The sequence below is a fragment of the Equus przewalskii genome, chromosome 3 (assembly GCF_037783145.1).
Source record: "Equus przewalskii isolate Varuska chromosome 3, EquPr2, whole genome shotgun sequence".
NCBI classification, from domain to species: Eukaryota; Metazoa; Chordata; class Mammalia; order Perissodactyla; family Equidae; genus Equus; species Equus przewalskii.
Window position 1 is genome coordinate 39,808,928 of NC_091833.1, and position 13,275 is coordinate 39,822,202.

A 13,275-nucleotide genomic window follows, 5' to 3' on the forward strand; every position below is an offset into this window, starting at 1 on the left:
TCTTTTGGATATATACCCAGAAGTAGGATTGCTGGATCATATGGTGATTCTATTTTTAATTTTTTGAAGAACCTCTATACTGTTTTTCATAATGGCTGTACCATTTTACATTCCCATCAATAATACATAAGGGTTCCGACTTCTCCACATCCTTGCCAACACCTATTTTCTGTTGACAGCGGCCATCCTGATGGGTGTGAGGGGTTAACCCATTGTGGTTTTCATTGCATTTGCCTAGTGGTTAGTCATGTTGCACATCTTTTCATGTACTTCTTGGCTATTTGTATATCTTCTTTGGAGAAATGTCTATTCAAGTCCTTTGCCCATTTTTAAATTGAGTCATTTTTCTCTCATTGAGCTATAGACGTTCCCTGTATATTCTACATATTAACCCCTTATCAAAAATATGATTTGCAAATATTTTCTCCGTAAGTTGACTTTTCACTATGGTGATTGTTTCATTTGACACGAAGTTTTAACGTTTGGTAGAGTCCCACTTATCTTTTATTTTGTTGCTTGTGTTTTTGGTGTCATATCCAAGAAATCACTGCCCAATCCAATGACCTGAAGGTTTTCCCCTATGTTTTGTCTCAGAGTTTAATGGTTTTAGGTCTTACGTTTAGGTCTTTAATCAAGTTTGAATTAATTTTGTATATGGTGTAAGGTAACTTCATTCTTTTGCGTGTGGATAGGTAGTTTTCCCAGCACCAATTGTTGAAGATACTGTCCTTTCCCCATTGTGTAGTCTTGACATCCCGTGTTGAAAATCATTTGGCCATATCTTCAGGGTTTATTTCTGGGCTCTCCATTCTGTTCCACTGGTCTATATGTCTATCTTTATACCAGGACCACACTGTCTTAATTACTACTGATTTTTAGTATGTTTTGAAATCAGAGAGTGTGAGGATTCCAACTTTGTTCTTTTTTCAAGATTGTTTTGGCTGTTTGGGATCCCTTGAAATTCCATACGAATTTCAGAATATTTTTTTCTATTTCTGCAATGCGTCATTGGGATTTTGATAGGGATTGAGTTGAATCTGTAGATGTCTTTGGTAGGATGGACGTTTTAAGAATATCGTCCTTCAATGCATGAGTGTGGGATGTTTTTCCATTTACTTGTTTCTTCTTTGATTTCTCTTAGCAATGTTTTGTAGTTTTAGATATACAAGTTCTCACTTCCTTAATTAATGTTTATTCCAAAGTATTTTATCTTTTTTGATGATATAGTAAATGGGATTGTTTTTCTTAATTTCCTTTTTGAATAGGTCATTGTTAGTGTATAAGAACGCAACTGATTTTTGAGTGTTGGTTTTGAACCATCAACTTTCTGAATTTGTTTATTAGTTCTAACTGGGGTCTTTTTGGTGGAATCTTTGGAGTTTTCTACATATAAGATCATGTCATCTGGGCCAGCCCTAGTGGCCTAGTGGTTAAGCTCAGTTCTCTCCACTTTGTGGCCCAGGTTCAGTTCCCAGGCGCAGACCCACACCGCTCTATTAGTGGCCATGCTGTGCTGGTGGTCCACATACTAAAAATTAGAGGAAGATTGGCATGGATGTTAGCTCAGGGTGAATCTTCCTCAGCAGAAAAAAAAAAAAAAATCATGTCCTCTGTGAACAGAAATCATTTTAATTATCTTCTTCCCCTTCTTTTCCAATTTGTATGCCTTTTATTTCTTTTTGTCAGTGTCTGGCTAGAACTTCCAGTACTATGTTGAATAGAAATGGTGAGAGTGAGCATCCTTGCCTTGTTCTTGATCTCAGAGGAAAAGTTTTTAATCTTTCGATGAATATGATGTTAGCTGTGGGCTTTTCATATATGGTTTTTATTATGTTGAAATAGTTTCCTTCTCTTCCTTGTTTTTAAGTATTTTTATCATGAAGGGTGTTGAATTTTGTCAAATGCTTTTTTGGCATTGATTGAGATGATGGTGTGACTTTTGTCCTTCATTTTGTTAATGTGGTGTACTGCATTGATTGATTTCCATATATTGAACCATCATTGCATTCCAGGTATAAATCCCACCTGAAAAACTTATGCTAATAAATCATAATGACTGAATATAACCATATGTAAAACATTCAACTCAGGACATTAGAACAATAATGAACCTAAAGAAACTAAAAGAAACAAAGAATGAAAGGAGGTATTAATGAAATAAGAAATAGGAATATTGTAGAACATAGCACTAAATCCAAGATCTGGTTTTTTGAAAGTGATAGTAAAATGTAAAAAGCCACTAATTGAATCCAAAAAATTACAAATACATAACAATGAGATTGCAGAATAAACATAGTGAGGAATTTAGAAGAATTATGAGAATTATCAACTCTGAAAATAAATTTGGAAACCTGGATGAAATGATTACTTTTATAAGAAAATAAAAATCTCTTAAATTGATCCTCCAAAATACAGAAAATATAACCAGGCCAGTTATCATAGAAGAAATAAAATTGTCAAAGTGTTACCACCTCCCAAACCTCCAAAGCTACCTGGTCAGATAGGTGAATTTTATTAAGTTTTCAGGGAGAAGGAATCTGCAATGCTGTTACCACCTCTCCTTAACAGGAAAAAGAGAGAGCGCGCTTCAACATTAATTTGTGAGGTGAGCATTGTCTTGATACGTATTGGCAGTGTCTAGTGGTGAAGCGTGTAGATTCCAGCCACGCTGGGAGCCAGTCACTAAACCTTTGTGTCAGCGTTGACTGTCAACCAAAGGCCAATTTTCCTTTTCGTAGAATATAGCTGTAGCTGTGATATGATTTCTACTTAAGAATTTTATCAGCCCCCTTTCAGCTAGACTGGTTCTCAACCATGGAACGTGACCAGAAGTGATGTTTCCCACTTCAAGTCCAAGACTTTAAGCAGATGTAGCCTCCTTGTATAAGGCAGAATAATGCCCCTCCCCCCAAGATCCTACTCCGTGGAACCTGTGATATTACATGGTAAGGTGCAATTAAATTGCTAATGATTTGACCTTAAGTTTATCTTGGATAACCTGGAAAACAGGCAGGCCCGATGCCATGACAGGGTCCTTAACAGTGGAGGAGGGGACAGGAGAGAGGGTGTCAGGGAGATGAGTTGTGAGAAAGGCTCAACCAGCCATTGCCGGCTTTAAAGATAGAAAAGGGGTCATGAGCCAAGGAGCATGGCAACTTTTAGAAGCTGAAAAAGGCAAGGAAACAGATTCTGCCCTAAATCTTCCACAAGGAACGCAGCCCTGCCGACACCTCCATTTCGGGCCTCGGCCCCCAGAACTGTAAAAGATTAAAAGTGTGCTGGCTTAAGCCCCTACGTTTGTGGTAATTTATTACAGCAGCTATAGGAAACTAATACTTTCCTCCACTCTCTTTTTCCCCCTTTGTCAGCAGGATGCAGTTAACGGTGAAAACTTAGGTGATGGCTGAGCCACAGGATGGAAGAATCCTGGGCCTCTGAAGCACCAAATAAAGTGAAATCATCTGCTGACTGAAAACATATGCTTTGGACGTAAAGGATTTTAAGGATTTTAAAGAGTGAGCAATAGACCTCTGTAGTATTTGAATGGTGACATTTGTTACAACTGTTTATCCCATCCCAGTGAGTACAACTCTCTGTGCCTCAGTTTTTTATTTAAAAAAAAAAAGAGAATAACAATAGTGGTTACCTTAAATATTTATTGTGAAAATTGTTACTATATCAAATGATTCCTGACGCACTGGAAGTGTGATATGTCATCATTAAGATTGTGTGCATTCACACATGTACTCACACATGCACAATTTATAGTATCTTTCTAAATGTCAGTGCAAACATTCTAAATAAAATCTTGGCTAATTAGTAGATAGAATCAAGCAATACACTGAAAGAATAATGGTCATCGCCCAAGAGTGGTTTATTTTAAAAGTACGAAAGTTCAATATTAGGAAATTTGCTAATATCATTCACAATTTGCGATGAGTGGAAACTAGCTCCTTTCTGGCTCATAAGGTAGGGATAATTTTTGTTTCTTTTCTTGTTTGGAGGGAGGTAAGCATTTTTCTATAATAGTCCAACAACATTGAAACACTGTGAATTGTGGAAAGTAGCTCAGATGTTAGAATTCTGGGTTTTGTTTGTTTTTCTTCTATCAGAGTCTGGGGTGGGTATCAGATTAAAACGACTAATTCTGGTTATGGATGATGGGCCCTGTGCTTATGTACTAATACTAAGGGTGCAAGACTGGAAATGGAATATATACATACTCATATTTCTTTTACACATGGCATTAAAATTAACTACAAATAGAAACATTGTCTCCATTAATATTTATTTGGTGACATTATATACAGATGCTTTGAGATTTACCTGTGCCACCACATAGAGGATGTATTGATTCCTTGACACAAGAATATTTTTTTAAAATAATTTGACGTTGTAACAAAGTGAAGCCTATTTGTGAAAGACTTAGCTGGGTCGAGAATCTCTACCTGTGGTATTTCACAGGATAAAACGCTCTCTGGGGAGAGAGAACGTCTCCTTGTTGTATGCTCTTGCTGAACCTGCTTTTGTTGCTACGCTCTCCTGAGTTTTAGGCCTAGGAGGAGACTTTGGTTTGCTGAAATATTCTGTAATAGGTATTTTCATCTCATTTCTTCTTATAAACAATGGGGACTTGTGCTCAGCCTCTGAAATAAAAAAAATATATATAAACAAGACATTATATAATTAAACATCAAATATAGTTTCTGTCGTGTTTTGGTAGCAAATGACACACAAAAACTACATGAAGTTTAGAGGAATCAAATATACCCCAAATTCATAAAGAAATCTATTCTTATCTTTCTTTCTTAACACCTGCTCATCTTTGATGAGTTGTTTGTTCTATAAAATGCAGTATATGTTCTTTCACTCTTAGAATCAAACATTATTTTGGTAGGAATGATTTAGAGCTGGTAAAGGTGATGGGCAAGGATGGGACCAGTGAGAGAAAGGAGAAGGATCTGTGGTCTTGACAGACAAAAGAGAAGATAGACAAGTAGGTTAAAACAATTGTACTCCTAAGACTTTCCTAAGGCCTACATGGTTATAACAAGCAGAAATAAGGATTTGGGGAGATGCTGAATATCAACACTGGAGACAAAGGGCTATGATGTGGGGATTCTAATGCAAAATTTTCCAAATATCTAGACAGGGTAGAATATATTTGGGGCCTATAATGAAGACATAGATAAGTAATAGAAACCGTCATTGTCATGGGGTCGGCCCGGTGGTGCAGCGGTTAAGTTTGCACATTCCACTTTGGCGGCCCGGGGTTCGCCAGTTCTGATCCCGGGTGCCGACCTACTCACCACTGGTCAAGCCATGCTGTGGCAGGCATCCCACATATAAAGTGGAGGAAGATGGGCATGCATGTTAGCTCAGGGCCAGTCTTCCTCAAAAAAAAAAAATTTAAAAAAAAGAAAGAAACCTTCACTGTCATGACTTACAGTCCTAGGGCAAAGAGTGTGTTAGGAGAAGTCAGATACGCTAGGCCATCCTCGGAGTGTCAGAGTAAGGGAGTATTTTCTAATTTCTAAACTACAGTTATTTTATTCCCTATTAGTAAATAGAGCCTCTTCTGGGTCTGGTTAACCACAAAGGAAATTGCTGGGGTCTAGAGTGACCTCAAGGAGCTCTAACTCGTTACCATATCATTCCTGGTCAGAGGTGAACCTGTAGAAATAACGAGACAGCCTTCTGTTTGAGGCTTGCAGACATACTTCATGGTTGTGGCTCTGGAGTCATTGTTGCTGTGCTTATTTTAAAGCTAGGAGTTGCCAAACCCACAGGGACATTCAAATTGGGCTATTCTGGGCCAAAGTAGGCCTTTCCACAATTCTTCAGTTTTCTTGGTTCAAATTGTAGGCTGGGGCTGGACTTCTGGTGGGGACACAAAACTGCTACTCTATTGATTTCACAAAATTGCTACTCATGGGGCATCAGCTTGTGGCCGGTTGCCGTTTTACTATTTTCTCCAGTAGACTTTGTTTTTAGTGAAAATCATTTAGCTCAATGACAGGTAAGCTGTCTAGATGCAAAACTCTGAGATCATTGTCCTTTTGTGAAGTCAATGCAGGGCTTCTCCTGTCGCTGGATTGGTGTGACCAAACCTAGAGTTCCTGCTGTCCTGCTTCTCAAAGAGTGTCCCTGATAAGGCCCTCTGCCTTTCAAAACAAAGTTAATTTATGTCAAATCTATCTCTATGAGAAATTCAGCAGATGCTGTGCCTCAAGTGCGGCTGGAAGTCACTACAGTATTATACTGCCTTTAAAACCATCGATCCTTAATATCTGTGTTCCTAACTAGTTAGATACTTACTGGTTTCCTTATACCAATTCAGTAATTATCACAAACTGTACTTAACCTTTCGGCACTTCCTTATTTCCTTCAGATCCTTGACTTGATACTCTAAATCAGTTGGAGAAAGAGAAAATGAAATTCACAGATAGAAACGAGTACTTTCTATACAAAAAAACCCCTTTGTTTTTCAATGCAGACAGTATTAAATTTACTTTCCAATGAAAGATTCTGACTTTGAGTAACTATCTAAACAGTACATCACTAAGGTAGAGAGACTGACCCTGACTATCTCCCAGTTTCCAACTGTATGGAAATTTTAAGGTGGAGACAAATTGTAGACAAAATTCTCCTCTGTCATGGTGCTTTTTAAAATGACATATTATGTCTTTTGAATATTTTTCTCTGAATTTAAGCTTTACCCAACTTTTAATTTTAAAGCAACAAGATTTTCCCTCCCAGCTTAAATAACTTCTTACCGCCTTCTTTCACCATGATATTATACATAAATGTGTATTTTCTTCTGTTATTGAAATTACAAATTTTAAGAAAAATTTCTGCTGAAATAATTTCCAATTCCCTTAACAGTTATTTTTCCCTCTGGCAGCCCCCAGGAATATTTCAGAGAAAATTAAGTGAAATCATTTATTTTATTCTTGCATTGTTCCACACAAAAAAAGTGATACCTATGTGATAGGCAATTAACAAATTATACAATAACAATACAATTTTGGTTCCTTTTATTGCTTCTATTTTTAGGTAAACTAAAAAACCCTACATTTTCTTGGATTTCTGAGTGGCTACTCTTCCTTTGCCGTTGTGGAAAATGAGCTTTCCTCAAAACAAAGGTTGTTGGGAAAGGAAGACACAGCCCTGCCAAGATGCTCTGAACAACCCGATTCAGAACGACGCTCATGCTACATTCCCTCACTGAATCAAGAGGAGACTTATAACCTCAGCGTGTTTAGTATTTCGAAAGATAACAAGAAGCAAATTCCAAGTCGTTGTGGGCCGCATGGCCTCTAGGTGGCCGTCGTGTCTAATTACCTGGCCAGGTGAGGTCCTTCCCTAGATCCGGTCAGCACTTTTGATTTTGCGGTTGAATTTAGGGGCGATTTAACTTTGGGTGGCTTCCCAGTTTCTGCTGCTGGTTCTGCTGAGGTGTTTCTTCGCTGGTGAGCCAATAAGTTTATCTCAGTCAGCTCAGCGTGAATCAAAGCTGAGATCCACTCTTTTTCTGATTGAAAAAAAGGAGGGGGAAGAAGGTTCTTATTATCACGTTGGCGAGAAACACAGGATTAGTTCTTTTGCCCAGCACTCCAGTGTGAAAGGCTGGTAATCTGTGTTCCCGGTAGGCACCTGTGTTTGAGTCAAGGTTTCTGCAGAAAAGTTGGTCCACATCAACCTAGTTTCTGTTGACCTGTGATCCTGTGGACTGCCCAGCGGAGTTAACTCACTGAGGTACTTGTCCTTGAAAGGCAGTGGACTGGTTTTTAAATACTGAGTACAAAACCCAGCCTTACAGGCCACTGCCAAGTGAAAACACAAGGATACCTATACAAAATAATAAGTACAATATGATCTCATTAAAATACAGACCAGTAGTTAACTACTACATAGTTACAAGTATATTTAGAAAGATTTACACCAAAGTATTCAGTGAAATGATGTCTGTGATAATTTAATTGATTATTGCTCTTCTTTTGTTTTTTCTTTTTTCTAGTTCATCTGTTTTTCTCCCCCAACAGTAAGCACTTATTATTTCTGTAATTTTTTTTGTTACATTCTTAAAAAAGAAAAAAAAAATAGAGAGCAACTAAAGATTCCCTACCTCCAAAATACTTCTCAATTGCCTGCCAAGTTGTCCTGAATTCCTGGGGTAAGGTACTATTTCCAAAATGCTTCCCATTTAAAAACATTACTCTGTCCCTAATACACTGCTATTTCCTGACTTTGCTTAGTGCAGTCTCAGAGAGGCCCCAGACCAGCATTATCAGCATCCCCTGGGAACTGTTAGAAACGCAAATTCTCAGGCCCCACCCCCCTCAGAAGTTTTCACGGTGAGTCTGATGACCAGCTAGGTTTGAGGATAGCTGCTCCATGCTATTTATGGTTGTCCCACTGGAACTGTCGTATGTTTTCATGGAACAGACCAAGAAGGGCCTAAAGATGATGAACTTGATGGTTTTGGTGGAGAATTGGCAGAGCTGTTGGAATCTGGAACTTGGAAGGCTGGGCTCCTGCCTGCATACCAAAGAAGGAAACAGGCTCTGGGTTCAGGGAGAGCCCTGGATGTGTGGACTTAAGAGGAGAAAGGCAAATCAGCCCTGGATACACGTGTTTCAAGTCACCCAAAGAAGTTCAGTTTGGGGCATACCTAATTTTGGGTCATTGAATGACCAGCTTACATGCAGTTGGGTTTACAGGACTGCAAAGACTCTGAGACTCAAACACTAGGAAAATCATATTGCGACGCCAAGGTAGAAAACTTCAAATACTGGCACATTCCTCAGTGTTTGCAAATGCTTATTTTAATCTCACCTTTTGAACTTGCATGAAGCAGCCACTGTAGAACTTCTGCCAGAGAATCGGTATGTAAAATGTTGCAGAGCTTTGCCAGAATCTGACAGAAAATATTAGAGTTACATGGTGAGCAAATAAATCGTACAGCCACAAGGTTCCCTTTACTTTTTCCACAATCTCGTCTTCCCAAATGTCACTCTGTGCATGATGCTCAATTAAATCAATTGGGATTTAACTTGGGAGCCAAATTTCAAATAATACACAGTGGAATCTTAACAAAACACCTCCAATACAAGTAATAGTTTAGGTTAGGCGAGGCAATGTTTCTCTTGTTTTGTCTGTTCAGTACCAAAATCTTCCGGAGGAGCAATTCACTATTTGTGTCTTGGGGAATTGATCCTTTCCCACTGCCCTGCGGGGCTCTAAAGGGGGTCTTCCAGTCACAGAGCTGTCCCCATCTGTACTGCTCCTCTTGGGAGGGGGTGAATCTAGCTGGATTCATCATTGTGCCTCGGTTCCCTGAAGACAGTGATTGGCACAATGAAATAGAAATATAATTCCATTTTGTCAATCAGAATCATTCCTTGACATTTTTTATCTGAGCTAAGGGCTGAAGTGTGGATGATAGAGGAGACAGATATATGCAATAATTCTAATAAAATGGACTATAATAAGCAGTAAAGTACAAGTATTAAACACATGTAATGATATTTCCAGTTTGACCCTAAATTCTATCTGTTTTTGGAACATGGACATATCTGAAATTCACACGTGTCTCCTGAACCTCAGTCTTACATATCCATCTGCTTACCAGGTGCATGCACTTAGATATACTATAGGTACTTTGAACCCAAAATATCTAAAACTAAACCCATCTTTCTCTTCCTAAAACCTGCTCCAAACTTCCTGTTCCTCCTGGTTCCCCTGTGTCAGTGGACAGCACCAGCATACATTGAACGTACGTCCAAGCCAGACCCCGGGATTCATCCCGGACAACTCCCTTTTCTACAACACACTGCCAAACAAGTTTAGTACATTCTTCTTTCTAAATTTTAAATCTCTCCGTTTCTCTTTATCCCCACAGTCTTGACCCAGTCTACCCATCATCAATACTTACACTACTGCAACATCCTTTTTCTTAGTCTCTCTGCCCAAAATCTTCTCTTAAAATACTATTAATTCCACAAATATTTGTGTCTGTCATTGATCCAGATGCTGGAGATATAGAACTGAAATTAAAGGGCGGAAAAACCCACTGGCCTGTATTGAGCTTTGTTACATTATTAAGATTCCTGTCCTCAATGATGCCATATCCCAGAAGAGAGTAAGTTAAAGTGCTTGTAATTTCACAATGAATCAATGGCCATGGCAAAAATAGAAAAGGAGCCCTATGGTATTCTCTAGACTAGTCTGCCTCTAATGATTTTTCATCAATATGGTGATTGCACATTACTCCCAGCTTCTTCTGACTCATAGAGCACTCGTTGATCAACTTTGAGAGAATACAATTATACTTTCAGTGAGAGGAAGTGTAACATACTCTTCTAGGAAACCTCTTGCTTTCTCTTCATTGAGTTTTATTCTGGGTTGTAGTTAACATATCGGTAGTTGAGTTTGATCTGTTGAAGTTGGATTTTAGGATTTGAAAGTGTAGGTCTAGAGTACTCTATTCTTTTTTAAAGTGTGACGTTTCTGGGGTCTCAGCTGAATTCCTGGTGTGTTCAGCAAAGTCTTTCCACTCTGGCAGATCAGAACTCTGTCATCTCTAAACAGCGTGCGACCTCCCATTAGCTCTCTTCTGCCAGGTCTCCATCTCACCCCGTGTGTGTGCAGGTTCTATTGGGCTAAAGACTCATGGAACCCGGTGTAGATTTTGAGAACTCTTTCTCTCCACAAATCCCTCTACTTCAGTATCTTAATTCATAAATTCCAACTACCTCAGCATCCCCAAATTCTAGCCAGCGAAGCGGTTATTCTCGATTTGGGCTCCACTTCTCTGTGATTAGGAATGTGCCGCAGGTGGAAATCTGGGTTGAATGTAGGAATCAGCCCAATTGTTTCCCTTCTCTCAATGGTCATAAATCTATACTGTCTGTTGTCAATGTCTAAAAACAATTTTTTTTTATGTATTTTCCTCAGTTATATAGTTGTTTATAGTAGGAAGCTAAGTGTTGAACCTTATCTATTATTCTGGAAGCAGAGAACCTTGCCTGCAATTTTGCCTCCAACTCCAAAATTAATTCTGTGTATTGTATCTACAGTGATTTTTCTAAAGTACAACTCTGACCATGTAATTCTTGTACTTAGAAGGACTTCAGTAGAATTTAAAATTCTTCACTGCATCCCACAGCCCTGGGATGAAATCTGAATACCTCGCTATGGCTCGTGAAGGACTTGATCATCTGGTCTCTGCTGCAGTCTCCAGCCACATCACGGCACCCTTCTCCCTGCACGCTCTGCGGCGGCCGTACTAACTGCTTTTAGTTCCTCGAGTAAACAACGCTCTCACCTCTTAGCCTCTAGAGATAAAGGTCTCTTGACTGGGAATTATCTCTTCCACACTTCTCTTCATCTTCTAATTCTGTCTTAAACATTCTTTAGGTTTCTTTCTCCTGAAGACTCTCTTAGCCCAAAATCTCCTCCTGTAAGTTGTTAGAATGCCTGTACAATCCCTCTAATAAGGTATGTGAATGAAGGAGCCAGTTGGATCCCAACTCTAGTATTTTGTTGTTTGACACTAAATATTTATAGAACAAGTGAATGCATTTGGTAGACTTTTTGATGTCCATAGTAAAGAGACTATTATTTTTATAAATTCAGGATCTTTGGGAGGAAGGCTAAAAACGAAATACTAATAGACACAGAATTTTGTTTTTCTTTCCCTTTAAAGTAATTGTGAAGCTGCATACTCTTTCATACACACCCCAGCACAAACATTTCTTGATGTCAAAACCCATTCAGAGTTACCAGCCTGTATGGTAGGAAATTGGAAGATATTTCAGATTTTTTTGTGGACAGTATGGAGGGATGGAATACCACCAAGACAAGCGCTATGCTTAGGACTCAAAAAATCTTGGTAAGACCTATTTTCTCACTTTACTCCCTCTCCTTTCATTTATTTAACAAATTGCCAACAACTATTTGATAAAATGCCATGCTATGTGTGCCAGTTAATATTTTTCAAGCAAAGTGATTCACTAATTAGGAATTAGTGAAAGGAATTAGTTGTGAACAAGACAGACAAGATCCCTTCCTTCAAAGAGTCTACATTTTAGCAGATTTTGTATCAATTGATGTCCAGTTAAGTCAATATCTGTAAGGTGGAAGATGCTTTTGAGAGGAGCACTCTTTAACAGATGCCCACAAGGCCAGTTCTACAGGATCATGCTGGTCTGTTGATGTGCCCAGGGAAGTGAGACAGCCTTACCAAAACTGGTCTCAGTTTGTGGTTTGGTTGAGTTGAGGGCCCGTGTGGTTAGCTAATCTTCTACAGCTTCACTTTGGTCTTGATAGAAGTTTTCTTTTTAATTTATGTATTCAACATTTAATAAATACTTATTTAATAATTACTAGGTACCTAGCACCTCTCTAGGCACCGAAGATAAAGCAGTAATCAAGACAGACCAGTATGAGATCTTATAAGACTTAAATTTTAGTGTGAGTGGTGTGTGGAGGCAGAGATGATATTGAAATAAATACATACATATGAACATATCAGATATGGCAATGTGCTATGCCAAAAATAACAAAGGCCAATGGGATATAGTATGACTGGATAGAGAGCTACTTTAGATTGGATGGAGAAGAAATTATTTCTGAATGAGTGATATTTAAACTGAGACCACAATAGAAGAGGGTGACTACTGAGAGGATCAAGGAGAAGAGAATTCTTAGTAGGGGAAGGCCCCTAAGGGTGGGAATGAGCAAAGTACAGAAAGATCAGTGGTGCCAGAGTGTGGTGGGTAAGGTGGACAGTAATTCTGAAGACTCCGAGTAATATAAGGTCTTTAGCCAGAATCGTCAGGAAACATATAAACACAAGTCAAGTCTGCAGATACTCTCTTTTCTTTTCCTCTTTTCCTTTTTTTCTCCTTCCCAATTTTAGTCATCAGCATAAAGTATTATACCCAATGCCACTGTTATGCTTGACTTTTAAAATAGTTCTTTATCAGGATTATTCAATAACAATCCTTATAGCATGCTCTGTTATTTGTAATTGCTGCTACAGATACTTATTTAAAGCCACTATTGGAGTCATCATTACAATATTTTGACCCTTGATTCATTGCAATTAGTCTTACAGTGAGGCGATGTGGAAGTTACCCAAAGGATCAAAGGAGGAAAACAAAGAATGGCAGATGACAAACATCAGCTGATTGATTGATTCTTGACTGTATGCCCTTCTCAGCAATAACTGTGGCGAGAACCTTCCAGAAGTCTGATGTGACATTTTAC

At 38.6% G+C, this 13,275-nt stretch overlaps 1 protein-coding gene across 4 annotated transcripts in view; it reads right to left on the minus strand.

Moving 5' to 3' along the window:
- Positions 1-3,850: 3,850 nt before the first annotated feature.
- Positions 3,851-13,275, minus strand: part of C3H4orf17 (chromosome 3 C4orf17 homolog) — a 28,547-nt gene continuing 19,122 nt past the window's right edge. For 2 of the 4 annotated variants that reach the window (XM_008538157.2, XM_008538158.2), the window contains 4 exons: positions 8,839-8,920; positions 7,345-7,534; positions 6,365-6,408; positions 3,851-4,646 (listed from right to left, as the gene is read on the minus strand). In XM_008538157.2, coding sequence (XP_008536379.2) covers positions 4,459-4,646; positions 6,365-6,408; positions 7,345-7,534; positions 8,839-8,920 — 504 coding nt within the window. In that variant the 3' untranslated portion in view covers positions 3,851-4,458. Of the gene's footprint in view, positions 4,647-6,318; positions 6,409-7,344; positions 7,535-8,838; positions 8,921-13,275 lie in introns of all 4 variants that reach the window. The other 2 variants (XM_070614207.1, XM_008538159.2) reach the window with 1 other exon arrangement.